This window comes from Salmo trutta, chromosome 5, assembly GCF_901001165.1.
Source record: "Salmo trutta chromosome 5, fSalTru1.1, whole genome shotgun sequence".
NCBI classification, from domain to species: domain Eukaryota; kingdom Metazoa; phylum Chordata; class Actinopteri; order Salmoniformes; family Salmonidae; genus Salmo; species Salmo trutta.
Window position 1 is genome coordinate 19,376,770 of NC_042961.1, and position 18,584 is coordinate 19,395,353.

At 41.4% G+C, this 18,584-nt stretch overlaps 1 protein-coding gene across 3 annotated transcripts in view; it reads right to left on the minus strand.

Moving 5' to 3' along the window:
• Positions 1-18,584, minus strand: part of kcnq5a (potassium voltage-gated channel, KQT-like subfamily, member 5a) — a 102,633-nt gene that overhangs the window by 28,857 nt on the left and 55,192 nt on the right. For 2 of the 3 annotated variants that reach the window (XM_029752805.1, XM_029752803.1), the window contains exons 2-3: positions 11,283-11,373; positions 7,644-7,770 (exon numbers count right to left, since the gene is read on the minus strand). In XM_029752805.1, the coding sequence (XP_029608665.1) occupies positions 7,644-7,770; positions 11,283-11,373 (218 nt within the window). Of the gene's footprint in view, positions 1-3,987; positions 4,143-7,643; positions 7,771-11,282; positions 11,374-18,584 lie in introns of those variants that run through there. The other variant, XM_029752806.1, reaches the window with a different exon arrangement.

An 18,584-nucleotide genomic window follows, 5' to 3' on the forward strand; every position in this document is an offset into this window, starting at 1 on the left:
TTGTTTTCTGAGGTTTTTGGCTGATTTCTTTTGATTTTCCCATGATGTTAAGCAGAGGCACTGAGTTTGAAGGTCGGCCTTGAAATACATCCACAGGTACACCTCCAATTGACTCAAATTATGTCAATTAGCCTATCAGAAGTTTCTAAAGCCACATCATTTTCTTGAATTTTCCAAGCTGTTTAAAGGCACAGTCAACTTAGTGTATGTAAACTTCTGACCCACTGGAATTGTGATACAGTGAATTATAAGTGAAATAATCTGTCTGTAAACAATTGTTGGAAAAATTATTTGTGTCATGCACAAAGTAGATGTCCTAACCGACTTGCCAATGACTCCAATCTAAGTGTATGTAAACTTCCGACTTCAACTGTATATATATATATATATATATATATATATATATATATATATATATATATATATATATATATGCTATTTTTACATAAGTAATCAGACCCTTTGCTATGAGACTCGAAATTGAGCACAGGTGCATCCTGTTTCCATTGATCATTCTTGAGATGTTTCTACAACTTGATTGGAGTCCATCTGTGGTAAATTCAATTGATTGGACATGATTTGGAAACACCTGTCTATATAAGGTCCCACAGTTGACAGTGCATGTCAGAGCAAAAACCAAGCCATGAGGTTGAAGGAATTGTACGTAGAGTTCCAATACACTGCAATGCAGTGTCTAAGGCACTGCATCGCAGAGCTATCTGTACCACTAGGGATTCTGGGTTTGAGTCCAGGCTCTGTCGCAGCCGGCCGCAACCGGGAGACCCATGGGGCGGCGCACAATTGGCCCAGCGTCGTCCGGGTTAGGGGAGGGTTTGGCTGGCAGGGATGTCCTTGTCCCACCGCGCACTAGTGACTCCTGTGGCGGGGGGGCACAGTGCACACTGACACGGTTGCCAGGTGTACAGTGTTTCCTACAACACATTGGTGCGGCTGGCTTCCGGGTTAAGTGGGCATTGTGTCAAGAAGCAGCGCGGCTTGGTTGGATTGTGTTTCAGAGGACACACGGCTCTCGACCTTCGCCTCTCCCGAGTCCGTACGGGAGTTGCAGCAATGAGACAAGACTGTAAGTATCAATTGGATACCATGAAATTGGGGAGAAAAAGGGCTAAAAAAAATTAAAATGGAGTTCCAATACAGGATTGTGTTGAGGCATTGAAGGTCCCCAAGAACACAGTGGCGTCCATCATTCTTAAATGGAAGAAGTTAGGAATCTTCCTAGAGCTGGCCGCCCCGCCTAACTTAGCAATTGTGGAAGAAGGGCTTTAGTCAGGTAGGTGAACAAGAATCCAATTGTAACTCTGACAAGAGCTCCAGAGTTCCTCTGTGGAGATGGGAGAACAGAGAGATCCTTGATGAAAACCTGCTCCAGAGCTCTCAGGACCTCAGACTGGGCGAAGGTTTACCTTCTAACAGGACAACGACCCTAAGCACACAGTCAAGACAACGCAGGAGTGGCTTTGGGAAAAGTCTCTGAATGTCCTTGAGAGGCCCAGCCAAAGCCCAGACTTGAACCTGATCGAATATCTCTGGAGAGACCTGAAAATAGCTGTGCGGTGAAGCTCCCCATCCAACCTGACAGAGCTTTAGAGGATCTACAGAGAAGAATGGGAGAAACTTGTAGCCAAGCTTGTAGCATCATACCCAAGAAGAACCGATGCTTTAATCGCTGCCAAAGGTGCTTCAACAAAGTCCTGAGTAAAGGCTCTGAATACTTATGCAAATGTTATATTTCATTTTTTAAAATATATATATACATTTGCAAAAATCGATTTGTCATTATGGGGTATTGTGTGTAGAATGATGAGGAAAAGATGGAATTTAATGCATTTTAGAATAAGGCAGTAACGTAACAAAATGTGGAAAAAGTAAAGGGGTCTGAATACTTTCCGAATGCACTGTATCTGCAGTAGAAGCCTATTGACAAGGATTTTAAAAAATGATGTCGGTGTCGGGAACATGATTCTGAATATGCTACACATCAAATCAGAACAAGTCGTTTTTTTGTCATTTGTTATCGCCAGTTTTTAAGGACACGTAACTGTGGAACATTTGGTCAATTTCGCTAATTTGTTGATGGTGCTGGAAGCGCCCAGTCGGATATTTCCTTTTCGCTCTCTTTCTACTCTCAAATCTGAATGGGTCTCTTGGATCCGAACTGGCACGTGTCTGTTTACGTCTGTTTTTAAACTTGCCTTTTCGAAACAGGTCTGATTCTCCTCGGGTCCATTTGGAACGGCTCTCTGTTTTTTTGGGACCCGTTAAGACCTCTAGCTTGAAGAAATGAGTGACGTATTTAAAGGGCAGCAGTGCATTTTGAACCCACAACCAAACACCTCCCTGTTTTTTAACTGGTTGTTCAGAACAGCACCGTTTCCATTTAATTGAATGTTGCAATACGTTTTTTCATACTGAACTCAACCCTGGTGACTTTGCTATAAATAAATAGGCTGAAGCATGCCTATCTGTATTTGTGCTAATCATTAGCTAGATCAGTGCTTCCCAAGCTTTTTCAGTCATGGGCCCCCTTTTATCAAGGGGGAACATCCTATCATGAAACGGGGACACCTTTTACTCATCAAGAAACAGTACATACAAACACCAGTATCTGGTTTCTCTTCCAAATTGAAATCAAGAATAACATTTTTATAAAGGAGAAATAAACCAGTTTACTGTTGCAAGGGGTGAGCCAATTTATTTTGTAGGTTTTCTCAGTTGAAATAAAATATAATGGTGATTTTGGAAGTGTTGTTAGGGTGATTATTAGGTTGCATAAACATGATGAGTGCTATCCCCCTTCAATTTTGGCCTTCACATTTGTTTTCTAAACATAAATAGGTTGCTGCTGCTGGTCAGAGTCTGTGAGACAGGCAGGCTGCCTCTGACTGGGGAGAGAAACAGGCTTGCTTGAAACTACTGGTTTCAGAGAAACAGCCCTTCTCTAATTCTGTAGCCTACTAGAAACCAGTTGTTTCAAAGTTTATAATACTACCAAAGTTGTCTATGAACTCACTAAATTGAGCCCAATATAACCATTAGCAGTTATTCATCGATTTTCGCACTCATCACTTAGCAATAGAAACCTTCTCCATTTAAAAAATGGTATATATTTATTCATGCTTATGAATTTACCATGTTAAATGTGACTGTACTTCTTTACTTCTTACAAGTTAGCTCACAGAATTAAGGGTTTTATTAAGAAGAGAGAGGAAAGAGAGAAAGAGAGAAGCTATTGCTCCATTCTCCTTACAAACATTGCGCAACTTTCTTTCCCTTCACAAACCACGGCCTCTGAGGACCAGGCCAAACCAAGCATAATTGGCGATTGGGGGATCCAATCATAAAATTAGGAATAGATTAGTACTGTGTAGTGTAAAGCCACAGAAAGCCAGTAGCTACTGTAGGAAAATAATTTCCAATTCATCAAATTTATCATGGTATATTATCGGGAGGGTCAAATTGACTGTTGATGCCCAACACCAGAGAGAGGGCCAGAGGCCTCAACTGTGTTGATCTGGAGCGCTAGGACTGGTTAAGAAAATAGACACGTGTACTGGAGGAGTCATCACAGGGATCTAAAGTACCTAGTATTCACTTTCATATGATCAGAGGAGAAAGGGAAGAGTATAAGAGATAGAGTGAGAATAAGAGGGGCTGTCACGCCCTGGCCATAGAGAGGTTTTTTATTCTCTATTTTGGGTAGGCCAGGGTGTGACTAGGGTGGGCATTCTATGTTCCTTTTTCTATGTTCTTTATTTTCTATGTTTTGGCCGGGTATGATTCTCAATCAGGGACAGCTGTCTATCGTTGTCTCTGATTGGGAACCATACCTAGGTAGCCCTTTTCCCTCCTTGTGTTGTGGGAAGTTGACTTTGTTTATAGCACATAGCCTTTAGCTTCACGGTTTGTTGGGTAGTGTTTATTGTTTTGTTTGGCGTCTTTTCAAATAAAAAGAATATGTACGCTCACCACGCTGCATCTTGGTCCTCTCCTTTCAACCGATGTGACAGGGGCAAAGAGGGACATACTTAGGGCCATCACAGCGAGGGTCCTGAAGCATACAAACCACTATTGCTCCTACAGTAAACCACGATAATATTGTTACGCTCAAATTCACATCAATCACATTTCAGCAAACTCATTTCAAACTCTGAAACTAACCTTGGATGGTTTTAGTGTTCTCTTTTGAAAGAAGACATAGATTGTGATCTAGGTTTTTGGAAACTGTGTTTATCCTTTCTTTTATGAGATCTCAATGCCAGCTTCTGTTCTCCTTGTTTGTGTATTTAAGTGCATTATCTTTCAATCAGAAATCAGCCTTGTTGAAGATCTCTTGGTGGAGTGATAGGGCCTTTGCAGTGCAGCACACACACCGATACAAAAATATACAGTGCCTTCGGGAAAGTATTCAGACCCCTTGACTTTTTCCACATTTTGTTACGTTACAACCTTATTCTAAAATTGATTAAATTAAAAATGTTCCTCATCAATCTACACACAATACCCTATAATGACTAAATGAAAACAGGTTTTTATAAATGTTATCAAATTTATTAAAATAAAAAACAGAAATACTTCATTTACATCAGTATTCAGACCTTTTGCTATGAGACTCAAAATTGAGCTCAGGTGCATCCTGTTTCCATTGATCATCCTTGAGACGCTTCTACAACTTGATTGGAGTCCACCTGTGGTAAATTCAATTGATTGGACATGATTTGGAAAGGCACACACCTGTCTATATAAGGTCCCACAGTTGACAGGGCATGTCAGAGTAAAAACCAAGCCATGAGGTCGAAATAATTGTCAGTAGAGCGCAGAGACAGGATTGTGTCGAGCACTGATCTGGGGAAGGGTACAAAAATGTTTTTGCAGCATTGAAGGTCCTCAAGGACACGGTGCACTCCATTATTTTTAAATGGAAGAAGTGTGGGAGAAGGACAATCATCTCTGCAGCAATCCAACAATCAGGCCTTTATGGTAGAGTGGCCAGACGAAAGCCACTCCTCAATAAAAAGCACATGACAGCCCACTTGGAGTTTGCCAAAAGGCACCTAAAGGACTCTCAGACCATGAGAAACAAGATTCTCTGGTCTGATGAAACCAAGATTGATCTCTTTGGCCTGAATGCCAAGTGTCATGTCTGGAGGAAACCTGGCACTATGCCTAAGGTGAAGCATTGTGGTGACAGCATCATGCTGTGCGGATGTTTTTCAGTGGCAGGGACTGGGAGACTAGTCAGGATCGAGGGAAAGTACAGGGATCCTTGATGAAAACCTGCTCTAGACTGCTCAGGACCTCAGATTGGGGCGAAGGTTTACCTTCCAACAGGACAACGACCCTAAGCAGCCAAGACAACGCAGAGACCTGAAAGAGAGACCTGAAAATAGCTGTGCAGAAACGCTCCTCATCCAACCTGACAGAGCTTGAGAGGATCTGCAGAGAAGAATGGGAGAAACTCCCCAAATACAGGTGTGCCAAGCTTGTAGCATCATGCCTAAGATTCGAGTCTGTAATCGCTGCCAAAAGTGCTTCATCAAAGTACTGAGTGAAGGGTCTGAATACTTATGTAAATGTGATATTTCATTGTTTTTTATATATACATTTGCAAAAATGTATAAAAACCTGCTTTTGCTTTTGCCATTTTAGAATAAGGCTGTAATGTAACAAAATGTGGAAAAAGTCAATGGGTCTGAATACTTTCCTAATGCACTGTATTTCACTAGATTATTTCACTAGATTTCATTAGATATTTCACTAGATTTAGCGTCACGTAAAATGTATTTGAAATGCATGCATATACATTTGCATCTTTGCTCAATGCATTTAACACTTGACAATATTCCAGAAATGCATGGCTATGACATCTAGTCTACAGGGTGGCCAAAGTGGTTCCTAATTCGGCTTCTTAATAAATGACTCTCTAGGTATTGATCAATGGAGATAATTTTTGGGGCCCCCAAGCCAAAACTTTGCCGGTGAGATAATTGAAATTGTGATGAGTAAAAAATATATTTCGATTTCACCTAATTCACACCCAAAAATAGTATTGTTAAAACATTTCTAGCCTGTCTATATATGAGTAACAGGGTTGACGTGTTACGCTCGACCCACTCAGTTTTTCACCACAAAACACCAGAACATTACCAAAAAGAATAGAACCAGCTCACCTGCTTTTACACTACAATTTGATGTTCAATGTTTCTTTTGAATTAAATATTTAACTAATGTTCAGTTCAGGTTACCAGGGTTGACCTTAAAATGAGGGACAGACCTAAATGAATCACTAATCACATGAAAAAAATAAAAAATAAAAAATCTGAAACTTTGTCAAAGCAACGAAATAACTATGGCTTCGCAAAGATGGTTCTAGAAGTCCTAGAGGGTGCATGGAGGGACATGTCAAAATGCAGAATTTTGGCATTTTAGCAAGTCTTTATTCATATTGAAAATCATATTTATTAAATCTCCATGTGGTCTATATTATAGGCCACTTCATTTTATATAACAGGCTTTTAAAATGGAATGTTGGTGCATCATTTCTACTTAACATATCAAACAAACACAAAAGGCACTCATTTCGTGGAACCACCCAGTACACGTTAAGTTCTGCCTCTTGGATGTTGGCTGCAATACATTCCTCAAGTTTGTTTGTTTTTGTCATATGCACATGAAAGACATGGAGTTACTGCATGACCAATAATGTATCATGTTTGTAGTAATTTTTGTAGTCATTTAAATGCATGTAAATGCATGTTAGTGCTTTTGGTATGTGTCAAGTACATAAAAAATGCATTTTGATAAAATATATTGTAGCGGTGGCAGCCTATTAAAAGACTTGGAGGTGTGGCTTGTTGGGGGTGTGGCTTTGTCATAGTGTATTTTGTCATGCCAGTTAATGTGTTACAGTATGTTGTGTTCTGTGATTAAAGGTTAAGCTGGTACACTGCCAGTTCTGCGGTTTTAATGAGACTGATGTAACCGTTGTGAAATGGCTAGTTAGTTAGCGGTGGTGCGCGCTAATAGCGTTTCAATCAGTGACGTCACTCGCTCTGAGACTTGAAGTAGGGTTTCCCCCCTATGGGGTATAGCTATGGCTATAGGATGACAATGCCCGCATCCACTGGGCACGAATGGTCACTGAATGGTTTGATGAGCATGAAACTATGTCAACCATATGCCATGGCTGTCTCAATCACCAGATCTCAAACCAATTGTACACTTATGGGTGACTCTGGTGTGGCACCTGAGAAAGCGTTTTCCACCACCATGAACAGAACATCAAATTATAGAATTTCTAGTGAAAAAATTGTAAAATGGTGTCTCATTCCTCCATTAGACATTCAGACACTTGTAGAATCTATGCCAAGGTGCATTGAAGCTGTTCTGACTCGTGGTGGCCCAAAGCCCAAATAAAAAACACTTTATGTTGGTGTTTCCTTTATTTTGGCGGTTACCTGTATATTTCAAATATATTCCATAATATATGTTGGAATATACAGTATATATTTATTTTACATTTCCGGTATGGGCACACACACACACACACACACACACACACACACACACACACACACACACACACACACACACACACACACACACACACACACACACACACTTACCTATAACACAGAAGGGTTTCCTGGCAAAGCGGAGGCGTCCCTGCCAGCCCCTGTAGCGACTGCAGCAGCCTGCGCTCCATATCCTGATGATGTACTCCAGCCCAAACACCACAATCATCACAAACTCCTACAAGACACACATGATATCATAGACCATTATTGTCAGTCAAGAGGCGACAGGAGACAGTTTAATATACTGCAAAATGGTATATTTATTCCAGACAGTTTTAGTATAAAAGCAAATGATTAATAATGATCACCAATAATCAATATAGCATCTCGGGTTGTTAAGTTTGATAAACTACAGCTGCAGTAAATTAAATGTCTCCATTATTCATGTGTTTTAATTTGTGCGGTGCTGCAAAATAACAAGAGAGCAGTCAGGAAGATAAGTATGCAGAGTGTTAAGTCTGTGTTGTTTCACTGTAGCGCACACACACACACACACACACACACACACACACACACACACACACACACACACACACACACACACACACACACACACATTATGTTCATTACTTACTCTTTTGACTCATCGCATATGCTGCTGTTACTTTTAATCTATCATGTTGCCTAGTCACTTTACCCCTACCTACTGTATATGTCCATATCTCCCTCAACAACCTCGTACCCCTGCACATCGACATGATACTGGTACCAAGTGTGTATCGCCAAGTTATCGTTACTCATTGTGGATTTATTCCTCCTGTTATTATTTTTCTATTTCTATTCTATTTATACATATTTTTCTCTCTACATTGTTTCACTTCAACACACACATGTACAGTTCACACACACACACACACACACACACACACACACACACACACACACACACACACACACACACACACACACACACACATGCAGTTAGAGGCAGACCCAGTAATTAATATGTTTGCAATCCATCAGTGCCCCATGTAGTCTACAGTAGAGAGGCTCTAATTGCCGTGGATGATAAAAAATGACACAGGTCTACACGCACGTCAGCTACCCTTGAATGTAACAGTGACATGCTTGCATCCCGCTGACCTCTGCGAACAGTTTTTAAGATTCGTTACAGAAAATGTAAAAAATATTAGATCCCAAATTGACAGTAGCCGACACCATACCAGCATTTCTGGTCAGGAGACACTTCAGGCAACTACTCTGTAACTGTCTACTGCTTCCTTTAGCTTATTTGAGCCAATATCCTTTGAGTCCCTCATTGACACTATAGCTCACATGAAGACCTCCTCCTGCCCCTTGGACGTGATCCCTACTAGACTACTCAAAAAGGTTATGCCTACCGTTGGCCCCAACATTCTGTCTATTGTAAATAGCTCCTTGAACTCTGGCTCCTTTATAGCTTTAAAGTCAACAATGACCTAATGTGGGCTGCCGATTCCGGTGAATGCTCTATTCTAGTTCTTTAGGATCTGAGTGCCGTGTTTGATACTATTGATCATAGCATCCCTGTTGACCGGCTAGAGAGGTGGGTGGGAACCTCCGGCATTGCCCTCAACTTGTTCAGGTCATATCTATGTGGCAGATGTTTCTCAGTGAGCATGGGTGGTTTAGTATTGTCCCAAGCACCTATTCACCATGGTGTCCATCGGGTCAATTCTGGGCACCATCCTTTTTTCCTGTACATGCTTTCCCTTTGTGACATCATCCTCAATCATAATATTCAGTTTCACTGATACGTGGATGACACGTAGCTTTATTTACCAAGCATATCCAGTGACGAAGCCAGCGTAGCTACCCTTCACCAGTGTCTTGCTGACATCAAATGATGGATGTCTGACCATTTTCTCCAGCTCAATGATAAGAAATGTGTTTTATTTGGCCCTCACCTTGCCAGAACCCTTGGTCATTTGTCCACCAATGTAAAGCCTACGGCCAGAAGTGTCTTAGTGTCTTCTTTGACTCTGACCTAAACCTCGAGCTGCATTTAGAGAAGATTGTCCAGTCTTGCTTTTATCATCTAAGAAATATAACTAAAGTCAAGTATTTTATTTCAGTGAAATCAAATCAAATTGTATTTGTCACATGCGCCGAATACAACAGATGTAGACCTTACAGTGAAATGCTTACTTACAAGCCCTTAACCAACAACGCAGTTTTAAGAAAAATACATGTTAAGTAAAAAATAGATAAGTAAAAAACAAGAAATAAAAATAACAAATCTGGAGAACGTTATACATGCTTTGATTTCCTCACACCTAGATTACTGTTACTCTTTGTATACATGTCTCAGTCAGGAATCTCTTCATCGTCTACAGTTAGTTCAAAATGCTGCAGCTCGGCTTTGAACAGACACCAGGAAATGCAACCATATCACACCAATTTCAGCTTCTATACACTGGCTACCAGTCACTTTTACAATCGATTTCCAAATTGTATTAATCACGTTTAAGGCTTGGTTTAGCCCCATCCTGTATCTCCAGGACGCAGCCTGAGATCCTCTGGCAGGGAACTGTTGACCACTGTCTAGGTGAAAACTAAAGGAGACTGGGCATTTGCCATTCGGGCCCCTAAACATTGGAATGGTCCGTCAGAAGAGATCAGGTTTGCAGATTCAGTGCTTCTGTATAAATCTCCATAAAGATGCTTTAATGTATCATTTGAATTAGCTATCTTTTTTTATTCTCCTTCCTCCTTTCTTTGTTAGCAATTGTATTTATTTCATTATGTGAAACCTTCCTTACTTGTACTGGAAAGCGCTATACACATAATAATAATAACAACGGGCCATTCTGGCCTCGGACAAGGCTTCCTTGTCCAATGCTTACTTACTTCTTACTTATATGTCCTGCCGCCTTGATGGGAAATGTAGTGGTAGGTACAGGACATTAGGTGCTCAGGCTGCTTGGGGCCTTGTCTCTGCCGTTCAGATTCAAATGAAAACAGAGTTCCCCATAGAATAGTGTTTATTATCCTACAGTCTGTCTGATCCTCTGAGCCTGGCACACACACTGTGCTCTCATCAGTAGGGATACACACACACACACACACACCTACGAGCACAGACACACACACCTCATGCCCCGTACACAACTCCGTTGGGATATGACCTTTTAATTCAATACAGGAGAAACATATTGTTTTAGGTGATAATAAAACCTGTTTCGTTGAGTTACCTTTTACTCAACTTGTTTCTCTAACTTTCTAGCAAGTCAAGCTAGCTTACACTGCAGATAGCTAGCTAAAAGCTAGACTAGGTTGAAGATACTGTAGCTAATGACAATCTAATATCATCAAAAACAAAACGTCATTACCATCACAATAACTAAAACGGGAAGCAACAGTCATATAATATAACTGGCTTAGCAGCCAATGTGTATTATTTAATATAACTATTAAAACAGTACTCACTTATAGGAATGGGTAATTGTTTACAAGTTGCTAGCTATCCCATAAAGCCATTACCGAAAACGACATATTTTGGTAACTTCCTGTTCTAGTGACGGACTCTGGCTGAACTGAAGACGACACAAAATTCAAAGTATATGGCATCCGTTTTGGAACGGAGTCTTCAACTGCAAGGGGGTGCTGCGATTCCACTCCATTGAAACGGTCCCCATTGAAATGAATGACATCCAACGCAATGCAACAGACTGCTAGTTTGTAATGTGAATGAGGCATTATACTCACCAGGATGAGCAGAAAGTGGTTGGACAGGTCCTGATGGGCAGGGATTGTGGAGAACACTGACAGGACCAGACAGCCAAACACCAAGATGAACCTGACAGAGAGAGAAACAGACATACACTACATTAGATAACACATACATCACCTACAGATAATACGCAATACACATGAAATCAAGGTCAGGTCGCGCTGTCAGAAACCCCCCCCCCCAGCTTTATTACTGTAATGAGGTACACTGCTGAGGATAAAACTGCAGAACAAGCAGTTAACACAGCATGAAAGTGTGTGATGATTATACTGTGTTAAACTCTTTTCTTCCTCTTTCTTCATCTTCTGCTCACCTTTATTGCTGCCTTTTCTCTTTTCTCCCCTCTTCTCCATCTCTTTCTCTCTAAGAAAGTCCACTCTGCCTAGGGCTATGGCTGGTACAGGATTTTTCCATTTCATTAAAAAGACTGTTCATCTTGTCAAGAGTCAGCAAGAGGCATTTTGTTATTCTCTTTGTCTTATGACTTGTCTTATGACTCACGCTCTGCTATGAGTGTGTAGGTGAGTGTCACTCTTTAAGTCTTATCTCCACAGCTCTCACCCCTCGCCCCTCTTCCATCTTTCCCCTCGCTCACCCCTTTCTCCTCTACCGTCTCCCTTCTCTCCTCTGTCTCCCTCTTCCACCTCTCCCCTCTCCTGGAGCTGAACTCAGCCCTTTCCCCTCTACCGTCTCCCTTCTCTCCTCTGTCTCCCTCTTCCACCTCTCCCCTCTCCTGGAGCTGAACTCAGCCCTTTCCCCTTAGACGGTGATTCATAACATCGTTTATTTTCCATGGGATTCATGTGAAATATTAGGGTGAGTAAAGGGCTGTTGGCGGTCCCCTCCAGGCTGAGTTACAGTAAACCTAGAGAGGGAGGTGAGTTAGGGCATGGTATGGACCTAACAGCCATATGTTCCCCCTAACAGCCAGGGGAACATATGGCTAAGATAGAGCAGCAGACACTAATAGGCCTTTACTGTCAGACAGACCAGGCATGGCCACCAGATCCACTCCCAGCTGCTGCTCAGAGAGTAGGTGTGTGTGTGTGTGTGTGTGTGTGTGTGTGTGTGTGTGTGTGTGTGTGTGTGTGTGTGTGTGTGTGTAGATGAGGAGAGTTTTACACTTTATTGTGTTGCTATTTTTACAATAATACAGATCAATGATACATTTCACAAGATCAATCTAACACAACGTGGAATCAACAATGGGTTGCCACTTTTCATCCCACATTGGCACAGAACCCCTTTGTATTGTGAAATATCAATGTGTGTCGTGGCCTGCGGATGGACTTTTATCCCTGACACACCACTACCACAACCCACCATGGGTCATTACATTTGGATTAGTTGACAGTATGACTGACACCTCTGTAACTAATGACCTCATCGATGACTGGACCAATCAATCCATCAATCAGTCCCTGGACAGAGGGATTGATAACCAACTAATCACAAGGAGGATCAATCATTGCCATGATTGGACAGTAACTGGCTTTTGGGTTGTGTGTATAAGACGGCTTGTCTAACTTGCTTGTGGCTGGTATGTATGGTGTGTGTAAATTGCATATCTCTGGCATCTTTCTAGTGTGCAACTGGTTGAGACAGAAAAACAGAGGCAGCGTGACAGAGACAGAGAAAGACACAGACACAGAGACAGACAGAGAGAGAGACAGACAGACAGACAGACAGAGACAGAGATGGAGACAAATACAGAGATGGAGAGGTGAAGTGCCTCTCTCTCTCCTCTCGTAATGATGAGCGCACAGAAGAGCAAAGACAAAACCATATAAAGCCAAAACGCCCCTAAACCTCATACCCAACTTAATGGAATGGAACAGCCAGTGTGAGTGTGTTAGCACCGTAGGAGTGTGTTCTGTTGGAGTGCCGCTCTGCTTCCCCGGTTTAGGGGGATGTGGCTGGGGAGATGGCTTCTGGTCAGGGTGGAAGTGGAGGAGAAAGTGGAGAAGGCAAAAAGTGCAAGGTCTAGCTAACCATGCCTTGTAGGTCCTTTAATATATCATTTTATTGTTAGTAATTCTTCCGCCCCAAATAGTCTCAAATTGTCAATGATCAATGAGCAACATTATAGAATGGACTGACACACACACACACACTCACACACAAAACACATCTTACCACCCTGTTTCATCTGGGCCGTAAATCTCCCTTAAGCGGACTCATCCAACTGGGAGAAGATTTAGAGTCAAGGAGCAGAAATACAGCTGTGTGTGTGTGTGTGTGTGTGTGTGTGTGTGTGTGTGTGTGTGTGTGTGTGTGTATGTGTGTGTGTCTGTGTGCGTGTGTGTGTGTCTGTGTGCGTGTTTGTGTGTGTGTGTGTGTGTGTGTGTGTGTGTGTGTGTGTGTGACGGATCAGCTATGTGAGAGGTCAGTGTTTTCCACACCATACTGCCTGGTACCATTATCTATTTCCTCCTTTCTTTTGATGCCAGCCATGCCATGCCAGCCCTTCAATCAGAGAGAGAGGGAGGGAGGGAAGGAGGGAGGGAGGGAGAATAAGGCAAGTGCTAAAAATACAAACAAAATAGATAATACTGAAAGGTGATGGAGAACAGGACAGTGTGAAATAGCAAATTCATTTTAAGCACTTTTCTATGTACAGTTATCAATTTTCTGAATATTCCAGTGATTGAATTCCGACACGTGAAAATGTGGAGTGGAATTAGAAAGGCTTCTTAGGGTAACGGTAGTGCAGATATGATCAAACATTCTGCTATAAATACACAACAGCATTACATGGCAGCATGGAGCACCCTGACGACAACCTCTGCAGTGTGCGTGCGTGTGTGTGTGTTTGGGATTGTGTGTGTGTGTGTGTGTCTGTGTGTGTTTGCTTTCCTGTTTTTGCCCACTAATGTAAGTGACAAATTAAAGCTGGCCCTGAGTATGTCTGTTTCTGGGGAGAGAGAGCGAAGGAGAGAGGGAGAAGAGAAGAGAAGAGAAGGGAGAAAAGAGATGAGAAAGTGAGAGGCACAGACATATTGTCTCCTTGCCAAGAGTCTATTAGTTCATCCCTGTGTTTTATCAAGTGTAGTGTAATATCTTACCTGCTGATGGGAGCGATAAAGCACAAGGTTTTATTTCTAAGCAACTACTTAACAAAACACACCAGGGCCAAGGCCACTCAGACTGAAGAGACAAACGTTCTCCAAATGAAAAACCACAACCCCTCAGTCTTCCAAAAATTCTCCAGACGTTCTCCAAGTGAACAACCACAACCTCTCAGCCTTCCAAACTTTCTCCAGACGTTCTCCAAGTGAACAACCACAACCTCTCAGCCTTCCAAACTTTCTCCAGACGTTCTCCAAGTGAACAACCACAACCTCTCAGCCTTCCAAACTTTCTCCAGACGTTCTCCAAGTGAACAACCACAACCTCTCAGCCTTCCAACCTTTCTCCAGACGTTCTCCAAGTGAACAACCACAACCTCTCAGCCTTCCAAACATTCTCCAGTGGCGTCATTAAGCCTGGGCTTATTGGGCTTCAGCCCCGGACGTTTTTGGTGCAGCTCCAAACCTTTTGATGGTCCAATAAAAGTATTATTATTGTAATTTTCCTTTTCAGTCTAATATGTGTTTCCACAACCACAATTCACTTGTGCTGTGCAGTAAAAAAAACATTTCACTGACATTTATTTATGACAAAAATGAACAAGACAATATCCTGTGCAAGGCAGTAGGAGGCAAGAAAACCCTGGAGTGATGCGATGCCTGCTGTGATTGGTCAAGATTTCACAACGCAGTGGACCGTTTATGTCCCTTGTCAATGTTATCACTCAGCAAAACACCTGTTACTCAGTCAGAATCTGCAGTATAGCACACAGTAAACATGTACATTCTGAACTTCTTTTCCGGAAGAGGGGCAAAGAAATCTTGCAGGTTGAGCACGAGCAGGCAGCAGTGAATGAGGTTTGTGTAGCTAACTAGCTAACGTTAGTCTCCCTCAGCATATGGTTGGCTAATGCTAATAAACTAGCGTTAGCGCTCAGCATCGTTAAGCTGTTAGGTTATTTAACAGTATATTTAGTGAATGGGCAAGCTAAAGATGTTGATATGTCATGATATAAGGAAAAGTGTTTATTTCCAGCGTGTATTTGGGTTTCGTTTCTGTAGCTAGCATGGCTGGCTAGCCAGTTCCGTAGCTACTGGCTGGCTTGCTGAAATTATTTCATTTAGCTTTTATTTGTATTATTCTTTCTATTCACTTAGCTACTTACTTTTCTATTGTTGTTGCATTGATGAGAGGTTAACCTGCAAGTCAACATTTCATTGCAATGTGTACTCCATGCATATCATGTGTATATGACAAATAAACAAACTTGAATTTGAACTTACAAGGGAAGTGGGAGGGCAGCCAGAAAGAGAAGGAAAATATGGCCAGCTTTGTGGTTAGATTGTAGGTGAAGAACACATTGAAAATACATACAGTTGAAGTCGGAAGTTTACATACACCTTAGCCAAATACATTTAAACTCAGTTTTTCACAATTCCTGACATTTAATCCCAGTAAAAATTCCCTGTCTTAGGTCAATTAGGATCACCCCTTAATTTTAAGAATGTGAAATGTCAGAATAATAGTAGAGAGAATGATTTATTTCAGATTTTATTTCTTTCATCACATTCTCAGTGGGTCAGAAGTATACATACACTCAATTAGTATTTGGTAGCATTGACTTGAAATTGTTTAACTTGGGTCAAACGTTTTGGGTAGCCTTCCACAAGCTTCCCATAATAAGTTGGGTGAATTTTGGCCCATTCCTCCTGACAGAACTGGTGTAACCGAGTCAGGTTTGTGGGCCTCCTTGCTCGCACACACTTTTTCAGTTCTGCCCACAAATTTTCTATAGGATTGAGGTCAGGGCTTTGTGATGGCCACTCCAAAACCTTGACTTTGTTGTCCTTAAGCCATTTTGCCACAACTTTGGAAGTATGCTTGGGGTCATTGTCCATTTGGAAGACCCATTTGCGACCAAACTTTAACTTCCTGACTGATGTCTGAGAAGTTGCTTCAATATATCCACATCATTTTCCTACCTCATGATGCCATCTATTTTGTGAAGTGCACCAGTCCCTCCTGCAGCAAAGCACCCCCACAACATGATGCTGCCACCCCCATGCTTCACGGTTGGGATGGTGTTCTTCGGCTTGCAAGTCTCCCCCTTTTTCCTCCAAACATAATGATGGTCATTATGGCCAAACAGTTCTATTTTTGTTTCATCAGACCAGAGGACATTTCTCCAAAAAGTACGATCTTTGTCCCCATGTGCAGTTGCCACCGTAGTCTGGCTTTTCTATGGCGGTTTTGGAGCAGTGGCTTCTTCCTTGCTGAGCGGCCTTTCAGGTTATGTTGATATAGGACTCGTTATACTGTGGATATAGATACTTTTATACCTGTTTCCTCCAGCATCTTCACAAGGCCCTTTGCTGTTGTTCTGGGATTGATTTGCACTTTTCGCACCAAAGTACGTTCATCTCTAGGAGACAGAACATGTTTCCTTCCTCAGCGGTATGACAGCTGATGGTCCCATGGTGTTTATACTTGTGTACTATTGTTTGTACAGATGAACGTGGTACCTTCAGGTGTTTGGAAATTGCTCCCAAGGATGAACCAGACTTGTGGAGGGCTACAATTGTTTTCTGAGGTCTTGGCTGATATCTTTTGATTTTCCTATGATGTCAAGGAAAGAGGCACTGAGTTTGAAGATAGACCTTGAAATACATCCACAGGTACACCTCCAATAGACTCAAATGATGTCAATTAGCCTATCAGAAGCTTCTAAAGCCATGACATTATTTTCTGGAATTTTCCAAGCTGTTTAAAGGCACAGTCAACTTAGTGTATGTAAACTTCTGACCCACTGGAATTGTGATACAGTGAACTAATCTGTCTGTAAACAGTTGTTGGAAAAATTACTTGTGTCATGCACAAAGTAGATGTCCTAACCGACTTGCCAAAACTATAGTTTGTTAACTTTTTAGGGTATAGGGGGCAGTATTTTCGATTTCGGATGAAAAGCGTGCCCAGAGTAAACTGCCGAATACTCGGGCCCAGAGTCAAATATTTGCATATTATTAGTATGTTTGGATAGAAAACACTCTGAAGTTTCTAAAACTGTAAAAACCTGAGGAAAATCCAACCAGGAAGTGGGAAATCTGAGAATTTAGTTCTTCTTTTGAATCCCTATCGAAACTACAGTGTCTGTGGGGTCACGTTGCACTTCCTAAGGCTTCCATTGGCTGTCAACAGCCTTTAGAACATTTTTTTCATCCTTCTCCTGTTACTGGGTAGAGAATAGTAGCTCAGTCAATGAGTGGACTACCTATGGACAAAGGGCTTGGGTATGCGCGAGCCCACGAGCGTGCCATTCCTTCTTTTTCTCCTGGAATGAATACGCTATTGTCCGTTTGGAATATTATCGACTTTTTATCTTAAAAAGACCCTAAGGATTGATTGTAAACAACGTTTGACATGTTTCTACGACCGGTAATGGAACATTTTGACTTTTCGTGTCCTGATTTAAGCTCGCACGTTATGCCTTTGGATAGTGATCTGAACGCAATAACAAAACGGAGGTATTTGGACATAAATGTGGAGTATTTCAAACAAAATGAACATTTCTTGTGGAATGCAGGAGTGCAAAGGTAAGAGAATATTTATAATACTAATTCAGAGTTTTGTTGATGCCAAAACTTGGCGGGTAGCTGTATAGCTTGCTTCGATGGCTGAGCTATGTACTCAGAATATTGAACAATGTGCTTTCTCCGTAAAGTTATTTGGAAATCTGACAAACTTCTTGTGAAGTTTATGTCCTAACATAATCTAATTGTATGCTTTCGCAGTAAAGCCTTTTTGAAATCGGACAATGTGGTTAGATTAAATAGAGTCTTATCTTTAAAATGATGACGAATAGTTGTATGTTTCAGAAAATGAAATTATGAGATTTTTGCTGTTTTGTATTTCGCGCCATGCTATTTCACTGGCTGTTGAATAGTGTGTCCCGCAGAGAGGTTAACAAGAAAAAAGAAAATGACTTGTGTCATGCACAAAGTAGATGTCCTAACCGACATGCCAAAACTATAGTTTGTTAACAAGAAATTTGTGTAGTGTTTGAAAAACGAGTTTTAATGACTACAACCTAAGTATATGTAAACTTATGTAAACTGTAGACCCTTAAGTGTCCTCAAATGTTATGTAATCAAAAAATCTGACATTAGCTGGAAGAACTGACAAAATGAAATGAATCATAGATGTCTTGTACC